This window comes from Dromiciops gliroides, chromosome 2 (genome assembly GCF_019393635.1).
Source record: "Dromiciops gliroides isolate mDroGli1 chromosome 2, mDroGli1.pri, whole genome shotgun sequence".
Classification (NCBI taxonomy): domain Eukaryota; kingdom Metazoa; phylum Chordata; class Mammalia; order Microbiotheria; family Microbiotheriidae; genus Dromiciops; species Dromiciops gliroides.
Window position 1 is genome coordinate 604,565,557 of NC_057862.1, and position 23,783 is coordinate 604,589,339.

A 23,783-nucleotide genomic window follows, 5' to 3' on the forward strand; every position below is an offset into this window, starting at 1 on the left:
CTAGGGTAAGGGGGTAGAAGATTCCAGGTCTGTGCCTCAGTTGGTCCTTCTGGGATATGGAGAGGCAGGTAACCTAAACATTTAGCAAATGCTTGTTTGTTCATTCGCTCATTCCCTAAACAACCCACCTCCCAGAATGAATCAGTTGGGGTTTTCCCAAGCTCTCCTGAAAGCCTGACGAGGCCGGGCTATAGCAATCCCACGTCCAGAGTTGCCAACGTCAGGTACAACCAAGGCTCATCAGAGCTGTTTTTGTCTGTCCTGTGAGGAGCCTGGCCTCAAAGATTTCTTTGTGTTCTCTCTCTGATCTTTGTGGGCAGAACTGCCCATCCCTCACAATTCTGCAACAGAAACTCAAATAAGCACTCTATCAGAAATATGTGAAAAAAACTGATAGGTATCTTAGCCTGAGGATGCTGCTACTGTGAGGACTGGGGGTGGGGAAAAGAAGACATGATGCTCCCCCCAAGAAAAGCCAAAGGCCTCCTTGGCCCAGAGAAGAGTCCCTTGCCCCCTTTTAAACCATTTAGATCTCCTTTCCGGGAAAGTCTTCTTCTTCATTATTTTACTGAGCCTTTGTCAGGAGTTAGGCAGAAGAGACATTCTCGTCTCCATCTTAGAGGTGGAGGAGGTGGGGCCCTGGAAAGCGAAACCACCGACCCCACTGATATCAAACATCAGATTAGTGCAGACTTCTGGTTCCATTCTGGGGCCCATGAAAGCCCATGGAAAAGAGAGCTTTGGCTTCAGAGAAACCCGCTTTTCCTTCCCCTGCCCTCTGAAAAGCCAGCCAGCTTCTGAGGCTGCCACCGAGGCCTCCACTGTGCCCCTCTCAGCCCTCTTCATGACTACCTGGGCTCCTCAATCAGGCCCCCAGAGGCACCTTTCCTCCCTCCACCTTCCCTGGCTTTTCGGCTCCTTTTGGGGATGTGATTTGGCTCCCTGAGGGCAGGGACCGTCCCTTTCTGTCTGCATCTGTATGTCCAGCACAGGGCCGGGCACACTGTAAGCACTTAATAAATAAATACTCAGTGCCTTTTTTGGGCCTCCAACTGAAAACTCTCTCAACATGGTGGTGGCTGTCCACACGGGCTTACAGTCTAGTTGGGAAGAAAAGAGAAAACAACGGCTTCCCTGTCCAGTAAAAAGAGCCTACCATCAGGTACCCAAAGCACAAAAGGGTTCCTCTCTTACCCAAGGTCCCAAAGAGTGTATCAGGGTAACACTTGAAGACAGGACTTCTTAGGTCCCAGGTCAGCCTCTCTATTCACTAAGCTACAATGCTCTCAGGAGGTAAAAGAATGTTTGATGGGGAGGGAAGCAATCTACTCAAAAATGAAGAAGATGTAAAAACAAAAGGTAGGAAACACACCTTTTAATTGGAAAGGAAAAGTAAAAAGCCACAAAACCCACAAGGAGGCAGCGTGGTCAACTGACAGAGTGCTATGCTGGAATTGAGTGAGGCCTGGGTTTAAATCCTGCCTCTTTAGTCACTGAAGCTCTCCAAGGTCAGTCAGTTTCCTGGGTAGTAAAATGGGACACTCCTCCCTCCACTCCACCTTCAGCTCAAAGGGTGCCTGGTGAGGTTCAAGTAAGCCAACGTAATGTGAAACGCTTTTGCAAACTTTCCAACACCATCTAAATGTCAGCTGTTGTTGGCACCACAGCCCAAAGACTGCAGAGAACTCTGCGGAACTTGGAGGAGAAGGGACTCAATTCTAAAACGACAGATGAGGGAGAGGGGGAGAAGAGAGGGAAGGAAAGCCAGAAAAGGTTGCCACCCACTCTCCCAGAGAAGAAAGCCTGTCTGGCCACGTTCTCAGGGAGGCTGGGGGAGGGGGAGGAGGAAGCTGCAGGTCCCGGGCTGAGGCTCGGCCTGGGAACGCCTCTCGGCAGCCCCTCCACCTGGCCTGCCAGCTGGGACCCCGCACCCACTTTTTTGTAGTTCGGTGCAAAGCCACAACCTTTCCTTCTTCCCACCGCCCTCTCCTACCCGCCATTCCCCAAGGCTCAGGCCTCCCACACCTCCCCAAAGCATTTATTTCTGAAAGATGCTCCCCCGCCCAGTCACTGTCACCAGGCGGGAGCAGACGCTGGAGTTCCGCAGCTGCCCCCTTGTGGCCAGTCAAGGGGAAGGATCTAATAGGAGAATGCTGGCCAGGCTGGTCAGCCCTTAGTCAAGTGTAGACACCTGGTAACTGACCTCAGACATCTGCCCCTCCGCTAACATCGCCACTTCTAAATCACTGAGCAGGAGGCATATCCTGCAACTCTCGCTCTGACCTGGGGGCTCAGGGCACACTCTGGAGGCCCACGGCTCTCCAAGGGAGGCCAGTAACAGGGGACCTGCAGCCCTGAGACTGCTCCCCAAAGCCAGACCCATCAGTTTATTTTAGAACTAAAGGCTTGCCACCTGGAAATGGGAAGACTTGGGGTACTTTTAGGATGGTGTGGACTAGAGGCTCAATTTCTGGAGGACACAGCTGGAAAGGATTAATTAGCACGGGGAAGCTGGGGTGTTGAGCTACTGCTCCCAACCAGATAGGTATGAAGTCAGGGTGCACAGCTGCGGCATCTCCCAAACCTTTATCTCAAACATGAAAGGGATGGGCTCCAGGAAGGACTCTTAATATGGGACCCATGGAGATTTCAAGTGGGGGGCCATGGACTTAGATGGAAATAGAAAGGGGCCCCTTTATCTTCAGTATTATTTAAAACCACCACTCTGAAAAGGGGTCTACGACACGACAAGGACAAGGACCTCTGGGCCCCTCTGGGGTCTAGGCCTGGTGAAATCAGAAATCCTCATCTGGCAGGACCACTGGAACGGTCCCCAAGGACATGTCCCGGACGTGCGCACAGGGTAACTGTCTCTTCTGACAGGGAGCTGCCCCCACAAGCTTCCTTATTACCCGGGGAAACCACAGGCAAAGACAGAAGGCCCACGACTTAAGTCACACTTCTGTCAGTGGATGGAAACAGCCCAAGTCCATGCTGGAAACAAGTCTGGGCTCTCATTTCCTCCCTGGCCCAGGATCTTCTCTCCCCCTTCCCAGCTACTCCAAGGACCCTTTGATGCTGTAAAATCACGGGACTCTGTTACCACCAGTCCAGGAGCTGCCTGGGCACTCTCCAATTCTCAAATCTGTTCATCTTATCTCTCCCCACCTAGACTTTGAGCTTGTCAAGGCCTGGGAGCATGTGCTCTTCTCTTGCATCCCTGCCCCACGTGCCTAGAGCACAGGCCTGGGAACACAGTGAACAGCTGTACTCCACCAACCTGAAAGTTCACTTGGAGCCAGGGGATTCCACTGGGAAGAAGTGACACTGTGCATGAATGAAGAAGCAAAGGAGCTCTGGGCTTTGTTTTTGTTTTTTAAAGCCTAGATGATCCAACAGAGCTCCTGGGCCCATGGAAGAGTGGGGACTTGGTCACAGGTACAGGAAGTGAACAGACCAGTTTCACGAGGGGGCTGAGTAATCACCTTGAGTTCCTGGGAATGGTGGCTCACAGTCTTTGAACAGGATTTCAGGAGGAGAAATTACTCAGGCAGCTTTGATGATAAAGGATGATTTATTTCCATACCTCTTTATTCTAGAAAAACTGGCTATTATCATTGCTCAAAGGCCTAAGAATCTCCAATTAAGAGGAACAGAACAACTGAGAGCAGAGGATCTTTCCTAGGGAATCCCCACTGGGCCAACCCCTCAATCATGTCACCCGTCAATATAATGCTCAGAGTCTGAAAGATGAACATTTTGCCTCCTGGCTCAAATAGAACATGAACATTATTAGCACAGGAACATGAGTGACTCTGCTCTCTAAGACGACAGCAAATTATGGAATCATCCCCTGGGCCTCAAGTTCTTAACCTGGGGTTTGTGAACTTTTTGTTTTTTTTCATATTTGACATCTGTATTTCAATACAAATTTTTAAAGAAAAAATCCTAAGACTTTATTTTAGATTTTTAAACACATTCTTCTAAGTAGGGGTCCACAGGGCCAAGAGGCCCATGTGAGCACAATGATAGGGACAAAGGTGCTGGATGGATGAGGATCCAAAAGGCCCGGGTTCAAGTCCTGGTTCTGACACTGCAGTTTTATGGCCTTTAGGGCCTATCTTTTGCCTTTCTTTGTATCCTCAGGGCTGGTCACAGTGCCTGGCATGGTTCAGGTGTTTAAGAAGAACTCCCTTCACAAAGGCTAAATTCCAGCCAAACTCGACAACCAATTGTTCTGTGGTCTCCATCAAAACTATACTCGTGCCTGCCATGCATTTCCTCCTCACTTGATCTTAGGTTCAGAGCTAGTGGGGCCTCAAAGGTCACCTTGTCCAAGCCCAGCAGGCTCAACATTATCTCATTATTCACTTGCCCAGCATCATATCGTTACTAAAAGGGACAAAGGCAGGATTTGAACCCAGGTTCTCCAGGGCCTTACTTTTCCCACAGTACCACATAAGTCACTAAAGTCCCTCTCAGCTCCAGTTTATGCATCTATCCAAAATAGAGATGATGAGACCTGCCCTTCTCTCTAAGGACAGGCGCTTATACTGTTGGCAGGCAGACCTTGGAGGCCAAGAGGTGAGGTCTGTGTGTGGCTGGGAACCGCCCCCCCCAACCATTTTTCACTTATTATTCAAATATCAAGTATGAGAAAGGTGGCCTTAACCCCCAGTCCTAGCACCAAAGCTGCTGCTTTTACAGGAGATAAGCACCATCACATGTGATAAACACCTGGAAAGGCTTAGCAATCACCTGATGTCTAAGTACTTAAAAACCCTGCGAGAGAGGGCAGGAAAGAGAAAAAAAGGAGATCACTAGCTCTCAAGCTAACCAAGGAAATGGAGGTTTTTCTAGCCTCCCTCCCCCCACCTCAAATTTGGCCTAAAATGAGGCACTCCAGCTTAAGAACAGCAAGAGAGCTGTGACACAATGAGGACTCGATGTAGGTCGGCTACTACCCGTCTGACTCTGCTGCTCTGGGCCCAAATGATCTCATCTTTAAAATGGGAAGGTTGGACTAGATCAGGGGTTCTGAACCTCTTTGTGTCATGCAAACCCGACAATTAGGTGAAGTCTGTGAACACCTAAGAATAAAGTGATTTTTTTGGGTTTTTTGCAGGGCAATGAGGGTTAAGTGATTTGCCCAGGGTCACACAGCTAGTAAGCGTCAAGTGTCTGAGGCCGGATTTAAACTCACATCCTCCTGAATCCAGGATTGGTGCTTTATCCACTGCACCACCTAGCTGGCCCCTTCTTTTTCTCTCTCTCTCTCTTAAAAATTTCATTCTTAAAATGAATGTTACTTGGAGGCACAGGGGATAGAATGATGGGCCTGGAGTCAAGAAGACCCAAGTTCAAATCTAGCCTCAGATACTTGTCCGGAGTCACACAACAAACTTGAGTTTTCTTGACTCCAGGCCCCCTGCTGTAACTGCTGTCTGCCTCAGTTTCCTCATCTGTAAAACAGGGATGATAAGAGCACCTGCTTCACATGGTCGTTCTAAGGACCAACTGAAATAATACTGGCAAGTGTTTAGGATGGCAGCTGGAGCACAGTACGCAATAAATGCTTATTTCCTTTCTTCCTTTGCATCTGTTTCCTTACCGCTCAGCACAGTACATGGAGAGGGAAACAGGGAGGAGAGGAGGAGGAGAAAGACAAACAACAGAAAGAAAGAAAGGGGTGATAAAGGAAGGAAGGAGGAGACAGACTACCTTTAATAGGAAGCATCATGCTTGCAAAGGTTAAAGAAGCCCCGGCCAGAAACGCCTCCCTGAGGAAGCTCGCAGGCCCAGCCCAAGGGGGACACGAGCTGGCTGACCACCTACCCCTTCCGTAAGTTGGCCACGTAGGCGCTCTGCAGGGCTGCTTCCAGGAAGTATGTCAGCTCAAACTCGGGCAGAGTTGGGCTGCTGCTCTTCAGGCTCCTTGGATGGATATTATTTGTGGTCTAGAAAAATCAGGCGAGGAAAAGAACAATGTTACGGTCATGGACAAAGCTCTAAGAAAAGGGCTGAGTGACAGCCCACCCTCCACCAATGACTTTAAGGAACCTATGTGAAATGCTCAAAGCCAAAGAAATTCTATTTCACCTTAATGTTAAAAACCATTTTAGCCCGCCCCCCCCCCCCCCACTCCAGTCTGAGCAGGTCCTGTCTGTCTTTGAAAGTTTACAGCTCCCAGGCTGCCTCCTCTGTGAGGTTCTCCCTGCTTTCTCCTCCCCTCCTTCCTTCCCCCATCTTCCTGCCACCCCACGGCAGCCTAGCCAGAGAATGACACTGACCAAGCTTAGGGCTCTGGGTGCAGCATGATGTGCTCCTTTGACTGCCTGACACTGTAGTTCTGGGTTTCTCCCTGGGGTGAGCCTTGCTTTTTTCTAACAGTACACACAACTAAAAGGCAGCAGGGAGCCCTCAGATCACAGTCTTTAAAGTGTGAAGGCACCCTGGGGAGCTAGTTCCAAACCCCCGTGATAAGGTCATTCTTGGAATAGATGAAACTTTTCATTCGCATGGACCCCTTCAACACCCAAAGAAGCCCACTGCAGGGACAGCAAAATCAAACAGAAACAGGAGCCTCAAAATCATACCTCACATTGACTCAGAAAACCCCACATTCGTGTCATCTGTATTGTACTGCGGTTTGATTGATTTTGTTAAATATTTCCCAATCACATTTTCATCTGACTTTGGGGGTGGGGGGGTGGGAAGGGTGTGTGTCTGACACTGCAGGCCGACAGAACCCTTCTCAGAATAATATTTTCAACTTCATAAAATCTGATACTAGGTTTACCCAGGAAACCAACTATACTGAAATACAGTTAACAAAATAATTTTTAAAAAGACAAAGCAGCCCTGTTCTAGACTGTGCACAGGGCTCTTTCACTTACTGGGTGGGGCCGCCTTGGGCACCGCGTGAGTTTATGCCAGGGTACTGAAAAAAGGTTACCAACTTCAGTTAATAGTGGCCTTATAATCTAGCCAGAGCATTGACGAGAACTACCTGAAATCACTTTCTAAGGGATGCTTTCCTGGGCATGAGAGGGAGAATTCTCTCTCTCATTCCATCTCACTCTACCTTCTGCCTGTCTCTCTCTCCTGCAACTTCCTCGCTCTCTCTCCATCTATTTCCTCTATCTCTGTCTCTCTCAAAGCATTTCCTCCACAAAACATGGACAGAGAGGTGGCGCAGTGGATAGAATGCCTGGCCTGGAGTCCAGAAGATGCAAGTTCAAATCTGGCCTCAGACACTAGTTGTGTGACCTTGAGCAAATCACTTAACCCTGGGGGTTTGCCTCAGTTTCCTCATCTGTAAAATGAGCTACAGAAGGAAATGGCAAACCACTCCCAGATCTCTGCCAAGGAAATCCCAAACGGGGTCACAGAGTGCTGGACATAACTGAAACAAATGAACAACAACAAGAAAATGTTTTAAAAAGTCCTACCCACCCATCAAGGCCCAGACACAACTGAGATGGCTGAACAGCTAAACAACAAAAACACATCATATGCATTTCCACACACGTGAAGCTTACAAACTTCTGAATGTGCACCTCAAAATCAATGTAACCACGTTCAAGCCTCCCAGCCGAGCTTCCCGGCTTTTTCAAGGAAGAAGGCCTCAACTGTCATTTTCACCAAATTACTTCCCCTTCCTCTCCAATATCTGGGCAGGCAGAAGGGCCTCTGGCTGGGAGCCAGCCCAAGACCCAACAGAGGCCTCCCCTTACAGGGCAGGAGGAGAGAGGGGAGGGGGAGGGACAGGGCTGCCAACAGCTTCATCAACTTCACTTCTGAGAGGCAATACAGCATAGCGCACTGCAGAGGACGCAGTCAGGAAGCCGGGTGCTCCATGTCCAATTCCAACACTTAAGAACTGTAACCATGGGCCAAACTCCTGACAATCTCTGAGCCTCAGCTACTTTATATGTAAAATGAAGATAATGCCCATAATGTCTATTGAGTTCTTGAAGAACTCTAAGGTGTCATATAAATGCCAGTTATTTGTGGGCAGGGGTTGTTTTATTTTTTGTACTTGTCTCTCCCAGTACAGTGCCTGGCACATAGCTACTGCTGTTGTTGTTGTTTGTCCTTTTTTTGGGGGGGGGGGAGGGGGTGGGCAGGACAATGAGGGTTAAGTGATTTGCCCGGAGTCACACAGCTAATAAGTGTCAAGTGTCTGAGATAGGATTTGAACTGAGGTCATCCTGAATCCAGAGCCGGTGCTTTATCCACTGCACCACCTAGCTGCCCCATCCTTCATTCTTTTTTCTTATTTTTTTTTTTTTTAGTGAGGCAATTGGGGTTAAGTGACTTGCCCAGGGTCACACAGCTAGTAAGTGTTAAGTGTCTGAGGCCGGATTTGAACCCAGGTACTCCTGACTCCAGGGCCGGTGCTCTATCCACTGCGCCACCTAGCTGCCCCTACCCCATCCTTCATTCTTAAAGAGGCCCATGACATTGGAGTGATGTCATGGCTTGCACTGAACTGGACTTAAGTGAGGGAGGGCTGTGTAAGGTCACCAACCTCACTCTCTCCTCCAAAGCCATCTGGGTCCAGTGGTAAGATATATATCAGGACAACTAGAGATGGCCCTGAATGTTTAAGGCAAATGGGGTTGTGACTTACCCAGGGTCACACAGCTAGTTTCTGAGGTGAGATTTGAACTCGGGTCCAGTGCTCTATCCACAGCACCACCTAGCTGCCCCCTGGCACATAGTAAGCATGGAATAAAGGCCTATTGACTGACTAACCACTGAATGTCTCAGATTTTCTCAGTGGCTTTAAATCTTCTAAGTTCAAGGATATCTTCTTTAGGAAGGTACCCTAATTGGGTTTAATAGTTTGCACCCTGGAAATTTTTCTTCCCATATTTATATTAACTAACTCCATTGGGATCTATCCTGTCTCAACTGCCAAGCCCTGTATTCCTGAGAAAGTAAAGAAGCTGGCCTAGTGTCTACAATGAGGCCCAAACACAAGCACTAGACGCGCAGAACACGTTTGGCTTTGTACCCATGAGTCAGGCACATCACACCCTACAAGGGCAACCCTGACAATGCAGGAGAACCCAAGAGGGATGGAGGGCAGGGGGTGCTTCTACTGCCTCTCACCTTTTCCAGCTCTTGCAGAAACACCTGAGCGATCCAGGATGCCCTTTCAAAACAGGAGATGGCTTCTTCTTCTCTCTCACTGAGGCGGGCTCGGCAGGCGATAGAGTTGGGCAAGCGCTCCAGGGAGAGGCCTGTGAGAAGAGGAGAAGGAGCAGAATGAGTCACACCCGGCGGCTCGTCCGGCCTCCGCACTTATTTCACTCAACATTTAGTCCTAGGCTTTAAGGTACCGTGTTGGGAGTCTGAGATGGGCTCATCACTGAGAACAGGTACAACTCTGGCACTGGCATCGTTCAATCTGAGAACCGCAGACAGTCATCATTATCATTCATTATCAATGAATAATTATTAAGAGCCTACTATGTGCATGCCAGGTACTGTGCAAAGTGCTGGGGAGGAGGGGAAAGAAAAGCAAAAGGAGTCTTCTCCTCAAGGAACTCACAATTTAATGGAGGAAGCAATATGCAAATGATCACGGACAAACAAGATAGAGATGAGCTACATCAGAAATAAGCAAGAGAGGGAAGGGGCTAGAATTATGGGGGAATTGAGAAAGCCTTCCAGGAGAAAGGAAGGTTTTAGCCAGGACCTGAGGGAGGCAGAGATGAGGCCTTCTAGGTGTGTCGTGGAAAATGCCCGGAGTGGGGAGATGCAACAGCCAGGAGGCCAAAGGAGGTGGCCAAGTGTGAGGTATGGCAAGGCTGGAAAGGCAGCAGGGAACTAGGTACAGATAGGGCTACGGACGTGACTGAGAGGGAGGTAGGTGCCAGTTGGACCCTCAGTCACCGTGGAAGGGCCTGGAAGGGAGTTGAGGCAGGGAGACCAACCAGCAGGTTGCTGCACATCCTGGAGGAAACCGTGCAAGCAGGAAAGGAGTCTAGTGCCTCAGAGCTTTGTGATCGGCAAAGAGTCGGTGCTGGAAGTGTGTGGGTCACCCCAAAACCTTCCAAAAGTCAAGCTGGGAAGAAACCTCAAGATGAAGATGTCAAATAATAGCAAACATGGTTCAAATACCTAAACACATCGACAAGGGTGTGCTGGAACCAGCTGGAGCTGACTGTTCAGTTTTCAAGGTAAGCATTAGAAATCAGCAAACCAAAACAAGAAATCGAGGCTTAAGTGACAGAGAAAATATGAATGATGCAGCTTCCACCCAAAGGTACGTCATGTGCACTTTTTTTCGGGGGGGGGGGGGGGGAGCAAGTTGTTAATCAGCACACCACACATAAAACTTTCTTTTTTCAAATGAAAATATTTCAATAAGGAACAAAGAACTATAGACAAAAAGCTCAAAAGGACCAACCATAGAGGCAATCTATTCCAACCCCCTCTTAAAGAGATGAAGAAACAGTCCCAGAGAAGTTGAATGACTTGCTCAAGGTCACACGGATTGTAAATGATCGAGCCAGGATTTGAACCCAATCCCCGATTCCAAATCCAGGGCTCTTTCCAGCTGAACCACAGCTCAGTTAGCACAGGAGCTAAGCCCCAAGGAATGGCAGCAGAGGACTAAAGACCAGGGAAAGGCGACTGAACAAATTCCTGCAGGAAGTGCTTTTGTAAAGAAGGGCCGTCAGTGCCCGTGACCATCAAAGCACAGGCAGCACACAGGACTAAGGGCTCTTCACCGCGAGTGCTGTGTTCCGGGCCAGGGTCACGGGTTGAGGAGGACACTCAGGAGCTGGAGGGTGTCCAGCAGGGGACAACAAGGGTGGTCACGGCCGGCAGTCCATGACACACCTAGGAGGGGGACAGAGCGCTGCCCCCAAGTATCCACGGGGCTGTCCCGCCGAGGAGGCTGCAGAGAGCGGGGCCAGGAACACAGGATGGGATTGCTGCTGGACAACCAGAGAGACGTCCTATCCGAGCTCTCTCAAAGCGGGGATGCTCGGCCTGCAGATGGAGCAGGCTTCCCTCTTCTGGGAGGTCTTCGAGCAGAGAGGGGCCAGTCACTTGCTGGGGATTCTTTTGTGTCCAGTTGAACCAGACGGCCACTGCCATACAAAGAGAGATGCTGTGATCCCTTTGATAAATCTCAAGTTTTCCCATATGGTACTGCTTTAAGCAAGGCTGACCTGAAATCAAGAGTGCTGTGTGCCAGAGACTGGGAATGAAGACCCTTCGGATGGGACAGACCCATGTGCTGAACTCCAGGGGAAGGGGCAACCAAGGAATTTACTGCTCTTCTGGCTTGGGGGACAGCCATGCTAAACTCTGCTAGGCAGTCACAAGCTAGCTAATAATAGCTAGCAATTCAGAGAGTCCTTTAAGGTTTCCAAATACTTTACATGTATTTGAAATATTACATTCAAACATTACAACCACCACCCCAGTGCTATTATAATCCCCCATCTTACATGTGAGGAAACTGAGGCCGACAGGTTAAGGGATTTTTCCCAGGTTCACCTAGTGTCTGGAGCAAGATCCAAGTTTTGTGTTCTATCCACCTTGCCACCTCTGGACTGGGAACTGATAAGTGACTGAGCCTGCTGAACCTCAGTTTCTTCATCTGTCAAATAATAATGACTGCATTACTTCCCTTAAAGGGCCAGGAAGATCATATATCAAAGAGCTTTGAGAAAAATAGAGTGCTAACAGAAGGGGACAAGTGTTAGTTCTGAATCCTTGGGCTGGAGGCCAAATGAGGCAGAGCCGGTCATTTCCTCCATTTGCTAACGTGGGCTCAAGAGCAAAGGCTGAGGACCCTTTGACAGGGAGGGGACAGACCAGGAGCATGAGGCGGGGGTGGGGTGGGGGACCGGGGGCAGTAAGAGCAAGGTGGATCCCAAAGGAACCACTCAAAGGGTAGTCAGTCATCACTGATCCAACGACGCCACCATGGGACATCTTTATCAATAACTTGGATAAAGACGCAGCTAATGTGGCATACTCATCAAATGGACACATGACCCTAAGCTGGGAAAAAGAGCTAATGCACTGGGACGATGCAGCTCACATCTCAGCAGCATAAAACAGGGCTTCTTAAACTTTTACCAGTCGTGACCCCTTTTCACCTGAGAAATGTTTATGCAACCCTGAGTATACAGGTATATACAACAGGTATACACAACCTTTTACTGGGGGGACTCCCACTTTCAGTTACACAACCCCATATGGGGTCTCCACCCACAGTTTAAGAAGCCTGGGGTAAAGCATTAGATCAACTCTAATTGGGTAAAATCTAACAGGGACAAATAAATGCATTGTCCTACATTTGGGTTCAAAAATTTGATTTGAAAAGTAAAAGACAGAGAAGCCATAAGTAGATAGCAGATGAACTGAAAAAGATTGGTGGAATTTAGCAGCTCGATGGGTCAACAAAGTGATGTAGTGGGAAGTGAGCTGGATTTGCAGTCAGAAGACCTGGGTTTGAATCCTGGCTGGTACTTACTACCCACGGGGCCTTGGGCAAGTTATTGAATTTATCAAGGCCTCGGTTTCCTCCTCTACAAAACTGAACTAAGCTCCCTTCCAGCTCTAAAACCCAGTAGCAGGGGCAGCTAGGTGGCACAGTGGATAAAGCACCGGCCCTGGATTCAGGAGGACCTGAGTTCAAATCCGGCCTCAGACACTTGACACTTACTAGCTGTGTGACCCTAGGCAAGTCACGTAACCCCCATTGCCCCACAAAAAACAAACAAACAAACAAACAAAAAACCCCAGTAGCAGGAGGCAGCTAGGTGGCGCAGTGGATAAAGCACTGGCCCTGGATTCAGGAGGACCTCAGTTCAAATCCAGCCTTAGACACTCGACATTTATTAGCTGTGTGACCCTGGGCAAGTCACTTAACCCCCACTGCCTTACCAAAAAAAACAAAACAACCAATAGCAGCTAAGGAAAACAATCCTAGTGTGATCTTGGGCTCCATGGAGAAGCACAACATCCCAAACAAGGAAGGCTGGAGCCCTGCTCTACTCTGGCCAGGCCACACACTCAGTTCTGGGTACCACATCTGAGGAAGTTCACTGATTGATGAGCTAGAAATCATCCCAGTACAGATGATCGAGATGGGCAAGGACCATAAGAACATGCTATAGGAGGATCAGCCTAAAAATGTTTGTGGTATGGAGATTAAAAAAAAAAATTAATAGTATTTTATCTCTTTTTTTTTCCCAATTACATGTAATATTTGTTTTTGTAAAATTTTGAATTCCAAATTTTTCTCCCTCCCTCCCTCCCTCCCTTCCCTCCCCCTCCCAAAGACAGCAAGCTATCTGATATAGGTTATACATGTACAATCATGCTAAACATATTTCCACATGTTATCAGAACAAAAAGGAGAAACTGTAAGAAAGAAACAACAAAACAACTACAAACGTGAAAATTTTATGAGGGGGAAAGGTTTAAGGAGGGGAGGGCACAGGATAGTGATCCTCAAATACCTGAAGGGCTGTCAGACCTCACCCTGCTTCACACAGTCAAAGAGTAGGTGTTAGAGACAGACTTTGACTTGATGTAAGGAAACGCTTTCTCACACATCTGGAGTTAGACTAAAATGGATGCCCAGAAAGACCCTCAGTCCACTAATGGTGGAGGTGGGAATTGGTCCAGTCATTCTAGAAAGCAATTTGGAATTCTTAGCAAAAAGTAACTACCCTGTGCTTACCTTCTGACCCAGTGTTATAACCAATAGGCCTATACCCCCAAAAAGACTGAGAAAAAATATAACAGCTCTTTCTATAGTAGAAAAGAACTAGGAACTAAGGGGATACCCACTAATTGAGGAAATGGCTAAACAAACTATAGTATATGAATGTAATGGAATTTCATGTCCCATGATAAATGATGGAAGAGATGGATTCAGTGAAATCTTAAGGACTTATATGAACTGGTAAAGAATGGGGTGAGCAAAACCAGGAGAACCATTTATGTAATAGCAGCAGCATTATAAAACATTTTTAAAGACATAAGAACTCTGATAAATGTAACAAACGCCATGGTACCAGAGGACCTACAATGAAGTAAGCTACTCACCTCCTGACAGAGGGTTACCCAGGAAATAGAATGAGACGCGGTTTTTTGGACACGGCCTTTGGGAGAATTAATTTTGTTTGATTATACATATTTGTTACAAGGGTTTTTTGTTTTCTTTTTTAATGGAAGTGAGGGAGATGAGAAAAATAGAATTAGTATTTTTAAAATTTAATTAAAAGATTCTCATTCTCTAGGCCTTCAGTGTGAAAGCTGAATGATTACTTGTAAAGGATGTAGTAAAAGGTATTCTCTTGTAAATACTCAGGTCAGACCAGGTCTCTTAAGTCCCTTCTATGAAGGGATTTATGAAGACTAAAGCCTAACAGAAAAATCCAACTAGAGTCAATAAATATCAGTGAGCCTCCTGCCAAATGAGTCATTACCAAGATTTTTAAAATAGGAGAGAAAAAAAAAATCTATTTATTGTAGGGGGAGGGGAGGAAGGTAGACACCACTCTCTATCCACATCAAGAGAGAGGAGAAAGGAAGGAAAAGGTGTGCTGCCTCCCTTGTAGCTGCTGGTCTTCTTCCCCTCTCCACCCCCGCCCCCCCCAAGCCACAGAAACGTAGCCACACCCTCTGGGTTGGGACACAGAGCTGCCTCAGAAATCTGACTCTGAGGATAGGAGAGGGCAGGAAACAAAACCACACATGGCTAGAGGGGGGCCCTGCCCAAACCCAGGAAGAACTTGGCTCTCCTGGGGTTTGCTTTGGTTGGTGTTTGAAGAAGATGCCCTGTTTATGGTACAGAAGACCGCTCCTACCTACACCCTTCCCTGTGGGATTTTCGACAAGACAAGGGTAGTCTCCTGGTCCAGTCACCAAGACCTGAGCACTCCTTAAGAGGCCAGTGCCAAGAAGGAGAATGACAGGATGCTGAAGATGGAAAGGTCTGGCTTCCTGGGCCCTGACTTTCCTCACACGGCTGTCCACCTCACCACCCCCTTTAGCATCTCTTCTGTGGAGCTGCCACTCCAGAGAGAAAGAATCTGATAAACGAATTTGTGCTGAGGAGCTAGTGGCTGAACACATTACCCGCACCATACCCAAGAGACATTAGGTATCTGACAAGAGGAGACTGGGTTCAGCGCCTAGGATGACAAAGCAAAGAATCAGACAGCATTCAAGCACTAACGAAGGAAGGGGCCTTTATAGCCCAACTCTCTTTTTTTTTTTTTTTTGAGGAAGTGGAGGCCCGCAGAAGAGTCATGCAGGCCCTCCCTCCTGGGCCCCTCCCATCACAGCTTCCTTCAGGAGGGGCTCTGGCCCCAGCGACTCCCAAGCCCAAGGCCTTGTCCTGGGCCTTCTGTGACTTCTAAGACTGCCTCAGGGCGGAGGGCAGAAGGCCAGGGCTGCCAGGAAATGCTAGGCACCACCATCTGTTTCCCAAGAGCAAAGGGGGCCTGGTCAGCAAGACTCGGCCTCTTTTCCTTCAGAGGCTTGCTATCCAGGCAGGGGAGTTTACTTGCTTTTTAATTAACTTGGCACTTTCTATTTGGGGCCTTGCTGACCCTGGCACAGTCTGAGACTGAAACCTGGGGCAGTTATAATTTCTTTCCTTTATTTTTCCCCTTTTAAAAAATGAATCATCATGCACAGATGGCCTCTTTTCCAAGCAGCCCCACCCAGGAGGCCTCAAGCTCTGAATATGGAGCCACGGAAGACTGGGAGAACCTGGCTTCCTGAGAGCCTGGGCTGCTCTAGGGGCATTTAGTCACAGCATGGAAGATGGGGAAGGGACCAAGGGGGTCGTCCAAAACATCCCCTTGGACCAGTCACTCCAGGCCCTAAGAAGGGAAACATAAAACTATCCAGGAAGGAGGTCCTTTCTTATTGCTATGGGCCAACCAGGGGAGTGAAGAAGTCACCTGGCAGAGCCAAAGCCAAGGCGAGTGAGTGAGAGAGAGAGAGAAAGGAAGGAAGGAAGGAAGGAAGGAAGGAAGGAAGGAAGGAAGGAAGGAAGGAAGGAAGGAAGGAAGGAAGGAAGGAAGGAAGGAAGGAAGGAAGGAAGGAAGGAAGGAAGGAAGGAAGGAAGGGAGGGAGGGAGGGAGGGAGGGAGGGAGGGAGGGAGGGAGGGAGGGAGGGAGGGAGGGAGGGAGGGAGGGAGGGAGGGAGGGAGGGAGGAAGGGAGGGAGGAAGGAAGGAAGAAAAAAGAAAGGAAGAAAGGAAGAAAAAAGGAAGAAAGGAAGAAAAAAGAAAGGAAGGAAGAAAGAGTACTTGCTACATGATAAGCATAGCCAAGCCCTGGAGATAGAAACAGAAAAGGTGAGGTGCTTTTTCCATCTCCCCAATAACCTACAAAATCTCATAAATTTTTCCTTCTTCTTCACCCATCCCCCTTCTCTACTCATATGGCTCCCGCCCTAGTTCAAGTCTTCCTCCCCTCTTGAAGCATGAAGGGAGTCATGGAGGTTTTCCTGGAGATTGAGATGGCTTAGGAACTAAGCCTTAAAAGGAAGCTAAGGGAGTTCTGAGAGTCAGAGGTAAGGAAGGGAGGTGTTCTTGTTGTTTGTCCTTTGTTCTTGAAGATGACCATGACAGATAGTATACTTGCAATAAACTGGATTTAAGTGATGAAGGGCAAGGTAACCAGCCTCACTCTCTCTTCCAGACCCAGAGCCATCTGGGTCCAATGGCAAGATATGCATCAGGACAACTAGAGATGGTCTTGGATGTTTAAGGCAATTGGTGTTAAGTGACTTGCCCAGGGTCACATAGCTAGTATCAAGTGTCTGAGGTGATATTTGAACTCATGTCCTCCTGACTCCAGGGCCAATGCTCTATCCATTGCGCCTGTCAGTCTGTGGTCTTAAAAGCTATCTGGAGGACTGAAAGGAAGGCACTTACCCACAGTCACGCAGCTATCATTTGTCTGAGACAGGCCTTGAACCCAGCTCTTCCTGCCCCCAAGGCTATGCACCAGCTGCCTCTCTCCTGACTTTATAAAGGCCAACACTAAGGACTCAAAGTCCAGGGAAGAATCCCTACCAAAAGACTCAGCCAGGAATGAAAACGAGCCAAGAAGCAAAGAGTGCGGAGGATGCCAATTTTGATGTTGTCTGAAGGAGAAGAGGGGCACGTTTGGGGCCGAGCAGGAGGGAAGGCCTTCCAGGTAAGAGGCATGCCTGATAAAACCCACATTTCCAAGCCAGAGAGACAGAACACCACGAGTGTTCCCAAGCGAGCTCCTCTTATGCCTACAGCTCCAAGAATTCCATAACTTCAGGCATAACCTGACTAAATTCTGGTCTGCTCTTATTCAATGCCTTGCCTTTTCCTGGATTTGAATTTTTTCCAATTAAGCACACATGCATGTGCGTGTGTGCGTGTATATGTGGGTGTGCATGAATGGAGAGAGCCAGAGAAAGGCAGAGAGGTATGGTGCTCTGTGCCTTTCAGAAAAGCCATCACCACTCTGGTGCAGGGACTGGACTATGGCAGGGGTTCTTAACCTGAGGTCCATGGGCTCGTTTTTGTAATATCTCGATAACTGCATTTTAATATAATTGGCTTCTTTTGTAATCCCATGTATTTTCTATTATGTATTTATAAACATTCCCAGGAAGAGCGCTACAGGAATCCAGGAAACAGAAAGGCTTAAGAATCCTGGGCCTAAGTCTCCAGCCAATCGAGTAGGCTAGGATTCTCAAGGCTTCTGAGATCCCCTGCAAGTCTAAAATGCCATGACTCCAACAGCCAGAGAGAAGGGGTGAGGGTGGTCCCATCGCTTGAACACTGCACCCCCCTGGCTCTGCACCAGAGGCCCCCAAAAGCAGTAGAAATAATGGCTGAATGAGAAACTGCCACTAAGCAGCTCAGACCCTGGATGAGAAATCTGACCAGCTTGAACCTCCGTTTACCCTTCTGTGAAACAGGGACAACAGCGTCTGCATTCCCCACTCCCCCAGGCTCTTAGGATCATTGATTTAAAGCTGGAGGGGGCTTTAGAGGTCCATCAAAAATCCAACCCTCTCATTTTACAGATAAGGAAACTGAGGCAAAAGTTCAATGAAATGCCCCAGCTCACATAGTAACTAAGAAGTGTCCAAGGTGGGATTTAACCCATGCCTTTCTGACTCCAGAATTTCACCCACAATGGGTGCTGTGAGCAAAGTGGAAAGCCTCAAGTCACTTAAAACAGCAAGATCCACCTCCCCCTTGTCCGAATTCCTACTGCTCTACACAGTCTGTACCCCACACGTGTGAAACGGCCTTAAGACTTCAAAAAAGAAATTACTTTTGAGTCGTTTCATGGACAAGTCTTGCCTCTTCAACTAGATTACAAGTTCCTAAGGGCAATGGCCCATGTTTTTCCATAACCACCACAGTACCTTGACTCAAGACTACGTAGGCACAAGCTAGGCACTTAGTGAAGATTTCCTGAACGAGTGGCCAAATAAAAGACTAGGCCATACCTAATCATAAATATGTTGTTGTTGATGTTGTTCAGTTGACTCAGTCATGTCCAACTCTTTGTGACCCACCTTGGACCACACTGTCCATGGGGTTTTCTTAGCAAGGATACTGAAGTGGTTCGTCATTTCCTTCTCCAGTGAATTAAGGCAAACGGAGGTTAAGTGACTTGCCCAGGGTCACACAGCTAGTAACTGTCTGAAGCCAGATTTGATCTCAGGCCTATCCCAACTCCAGGCCCACTGCTCTATGCACTGAGCCACCTAGCTGCCTCCTGATCACACATATCCACTGACTCCACTGATAGTGCCACAACCGTCTGTAACACCAACACAAACTACATAAAAGTCTTCTTTCCCATCCCCCAAAGCTCTCCATCTTTATTTACTACTGGCCATGGAATTCAGAATCCGTATTAGAGAAAAATAGCCATATATCCCACTTCCACTTCCCCTCACCCCCACCCTACTCCATAAAACAAGGAGGCGACAGACACTAATGAGAAGGAGGCCAAAATAAACAGCCAATCCCAGCCACAGCAAGCCCTGAAAACAAAAACAACAACAGCAAAAACACAAACACCAAATGCACCCCTTGGTCCTGGAGACTCGATTCTTTTTTTAAAAAGCCAACCATCCAGCACTCAGTCCCTTGGGAGATAGTTCAGGCTGCCAATGGGAAAGGACAAAAGAGAGCTGATGGGAAAAGAACTATCTTATAATAACAATTCTTGACCGATGATGATGCCCCTTTATTTTCTAAAGTTCTTTCAAATTCATTTATTTGCTGAACTTCAAATTGTTATTTTTTCCAGAGGCTCTCCAATCTCACACACCCAGCCAGCCAGTGAGTCCCCATCTTTCCCCACTATCAGTGGGTTCTGGGACCAGGTCCCCAGAAAAGCCTAAGGCAGTCATCTCTGCTGGGCTGGATCACAAAAGATGAGTCCCTGCTTACAAGGAGTTTACAGTCCAGCCAAGGAGGCAAAAGCAAGGCACGTGACATAAATGTTTCCAGAGCAGCAGAACCCCTAAGAGTGTAAAATCAAATGCAGAACTGTGCAGCTGCAATGAGGAGGGCTCATCATGGGCTGGGAAACATCATGTGTCACATCTTCTTCAAGCTGAATTAGCCCCTGATGACTGGGAGCAAAGCCGACCCAGGGAGAGTAGAGATGCCAATCTGTAATGATTCTCTGACAAAGGAGACAAAAGTGGTTTGATTTCGACTAGGGAGCTTTCCTTTGATGCAAAGCAGAGATACATCTTACTAGATGGCAAGCTAAGGACAGACCATTCTCCTGTGACTGGAATCAATTCCTTCTTCCCCCAAATCTTGTCCCTTCCATCAAAGCCCAACTGAGGCTCAACATCTTTCACAAAAAGCCCTCTTTCACTCAGCCTGCCCTCCCCCTACACACACCCAAGATGAAAAGGCTCTTTTTTCCATCAAATTTCCAACAATAAATCACCAAGTCTCATTCTCACCAGTATCAGAAGTACTGATGCATCTACATGGACCAAAACTCTAGAGCTAGAAAGAACCTCAGAAGCCTTTTAATCAACCTCCATTTTACTTTGGAAAGTTGTTACTTGCCCTAGAAGTCCCCGAGGTGGAATTAGAATCTAGGTCCTCGGACTTCAAAGTCAGGGCTCATTCCATTGTTTGTCTGCCTGCCCTAACTGGACATCACCAGAATGAGAGCCCCCGGAGAATGAGGTCTGTGTCACTTCTACTTTTGTATCACTAGTGCCTGGTAGTCATTTAATAGGTGCCTTTTGAGGGCTGAATCGACACTGCCTGGCTGTCCCAGAGTCTGATTTCCTGTCTATCAGTACTCCACCCAACCTTCCAGGCTCATCTGAGATTGGGCCTCCTGGACAAAGCTCCCACTCCCTCCAAACTCCAGAAACATTTATATCCTGCACATAATTAACTCCTAGAATATATGTCATCACCCCTTACTATCACTTGTCTGTCCACACGTGATCTTGTCATCCTAAGTGGATGGCTAGTTCCACTTAGCACAGTAGAAAGAATGCTGGTCTGGGAATGGACAGAGCCGCCTTCGGTAGTGCCAGCAGTGGGACCTTCATCTCTGAGTCTCCGCTCCCTCCCACATGGGGACAGGTCAGAAAGCAGAAGGGCATCCATTATGCTAACAGTGGTCAGACCCCGGAGAACAGGGCTCGCTGGCTTAGGATTCGGCAGGAGATGGGACACTATAAGGGATACCATGTGCATGATCTAATTCAACAAGGAGCAGGCGTAGGACAAAGGACAGAGCAGTGAATTTGGAATCAGAAGGGTTGGGCTCAAACCCCAGCCTTGCTCCTTACTGATGGTGTGGCTTTCTCGGGATTTCTCCCGGTGGCAGCTGGGAGCCACAGTAGACAGAGTGCTGGATGATGCAGAATCAAGAAGACCTGAATTCCAATCCAGCCTCAGACACGTAACTCGCTGAGTGGGCCTGGGCTGTCTGCCTCGGTTTCCATTTCTGTAAAACGAGGATAATGGCACCTACCTCCCAAGCTTGTCATATGAGCTACACAAGATAATATTTGTAATAGTAATGACAGTGTTTCACCAGCCTTAAAGCCCTACAAACATGTGAGCTATTAACTTCCTCTGTAGCAAAATGAGGAAAATGGATTAGTTGGTCTCAGGTCCCTCCTAGCTCTAAATCCCTAAGAATGTAGGTGATGTTTGAATGTTTATCGTCATTTCATTACAATCAAGAGGCACGTACTGAGTAACTATTACATGCAAGTCGGTCATCTGGGACCTAAAGGGTTGGTGTAGAGCTGTTGGCCTTGGCAAGAAGGGCCACCAGGTCATCAGATACTAGAATCACAGAGGACATAATTGTTTGGGGGAGATGATACGAGGGGCTGCCATAAAGCAGGCACTAAGTAAATGTTCACTGAATGGAATGCTTTCTAGTAGGTGACATGGGGAATTCAAGGAGGTAGAAGACATGCAGCTTCACAGTTCTGAATGCACTTTGGCAAACACCACCACGCTGTGTGTTCTATGGGTCAAAGGAGTAGTGGTACAGACAACAGAGCTCATTGGGGTGAGTCACCGATAGCCTCATGGGAGAGGTAGGGATAGGAGCTGAGCCTTGAAGGAGGGTTAGGACTTGGCTAAGCAGTTTGTCGTTACAAACAGGGGAAACAGAAGAAGGTAGGAAACCAGGAATTCTTATGATTCTTTGTCCCACTCACAAGTGTTGTTCCAAACTTTCTCTTCTTCTCCTGAAACCTTCCCACAGCTCCTCCTCAGTCAAGGGCCCTACCTCATCATTCACTGACAAATATAGAGGCCATTCACCAAATGCTCCCTCATCTCACAGCCCCTCCTCTTCAGCTCCCCCAAAATGATGTCCTCCTTGACTCCAGTATCTGATGAAGCGATGGCTGTTCTTGCCAAGGCCAACAGTTCTACACCAACCCTTGGATCCCACCCCTTTCCATCTTCTCCAGAAAACCATCCTCTGGAACTACCCTCCTCCCTCCCATCTTCCCCCTCTCCCTATTTGCTGGTTTCTTCCCTGCAGCTTATTTCTAGAGCCTCTCCCAGGTGGCCATCATCTCATTTGTGGGGCTTCCCCCTCTCAGCCAGACTTCTTGAAAAAGCTGTCTAGGCTCATTGCTTCTACTTTCTCTCTTCTCTACCATTTGCAGTCCAGCTTCTGACCTCACACGACCAAAGCTGCTTCCCCAAGGCAGCAATGATCTCTTGTCTTTTTCTGCTTGGCCTCTGCAGAATTTGATGCTGATTCCCACCCTTCTTTTCTGAATATTCTCTACTGCCCACTGGGTTTTTCTGAACCTGTTCTCTTGAGTATTCTCCTACCTGTCTGACCACTCCTTCCCAGTCTCCACTGTTAGATCATTATACATGTCACATTCACAAATCGCAAGAGTACCTCAAGGCTCAAATTCAGAGATGCTGTCCCTAACCCTAATTCTGAGGTTCTAGATCTGCTTTTCTTCTCTTCTCTCACTTACTTGGTGACCTCCCATGGATTCAATTATCATCTCCATTTAAATGATTCCAAGACCAAGTTTCTCTCCTGATCTCCAATCAAGAAATCTCCACAAAAACAAAACAAAAAGAAAAGGGGCAGCTAGGTGGCGCAGTGGATAGAGCACCTGCCCTGGAGTCAGGAGGACCTGAGTTCAAATCCAGCCTCAGACACTTAACACTTACTATCTGTGTAACCCTAGGCAAGTCACTTAACCTTAATTCACACACACACACACACACACACACACACACACACACACACACACACAAAAACAAAACAAGAAATCTCCAACTGTCATTTCAAAATGAATGTCCTGAAGGCACCTGAAATTCAACATATTCAAAATCTAAAAAAATCTAAAACAACCCCACCCTTCTACTAGGCCCCAAATCCAAAGAGTTCAAAGAAAGAAAAAAAGGACCCACAGGTACAAAAATATTCAATACAGCTCTTTTTGTGGTGGCAAAGAATTTAAAACTAAGGGGGTGCTGATCAATGGGGGAATGGACAAATTATGGTAAATGAATGTAATGAAATGAAGAGGTCAATTTCAGAGAAACCTGGAAAGACTTGTATGAATTGATAGAGAAATGAGCAGAACCAAGAAAACAATGTATACAATAACAACATTTTAAAGGCAAACAGTCTTGAAAGACTTAAGAACACAGATCAGTGCAATCAACTGATATTCCAGAAGACTAACAATGGCCTCAGGGTACAGAATGAGACATGGATTTTTTGGACATGGCCAACATTTTGCTTAATCGTGCCTATTTGTTACAAGTATTTTGTTCTCCTTTTTAAAAAAAATGGTGAGGGGAAGGAGGGAAAATGGGGTTTTGTTCATTGAAATGAAAGAAATTAAAAACAAAACACCCACCACCCATTTCTCAAATTTCCTTATTTCTATGAAAAGTGCTCCTACCCTTCCAGTCATCCAAGTTCACAACCTCAGAGGTCAATCTAGACTTCTTACTCTCTCTCACCTCCCACATCCAACTGTGGGAGTACTGTCCTGAAATGAGATGTGAAATCTCATATACGACATCTCTCCCATCTCTTCTCTTCCCTCATTGACATCGTCCTAAATTAAGTCTTCATTAATCTCAAGTGGACTATTCCAACAGCCTCTTAATTCATCCACTTGCCTCAATTCTTTTCCCACAGCTTCCAAAATGATTTTCCTCAAGATCATATTACCCCCTACTCAAAACACTCAGGGCTCTCCCTATCATCTCCAGAA

General features: G+C 47.5%; 1 protein-coding gene across 1 annotated transcript in view; it reads right to left on the reverse strand.

The window, feature by feature from the left end:
* The window catches only part of TTC7A (tetratricopeptide repeat domain 7A), a 202,081-nt gene that overhangs the window by 131,602 nt on the left and 46,696 nt on the right, over window positions 1-23,783 (reverse strand). Inside the window, exons 4-5 of the mRNA XM_043990192.1 lie at window positions 9,121-9,251; window positions 5,836-5,957 (exon numbers count right to left, since the gene is read on the reverse strand). Of these exons, the coding sequence (XP_043846127.1) occupies window positions 5,836-5,957; window positions 9,121-9,251 (253 nt within the window). The remainder of the gene's footprint in view (window positions 1-5,835; window positions 5,958-9,120; window positions 9,252-23,783) is intronic.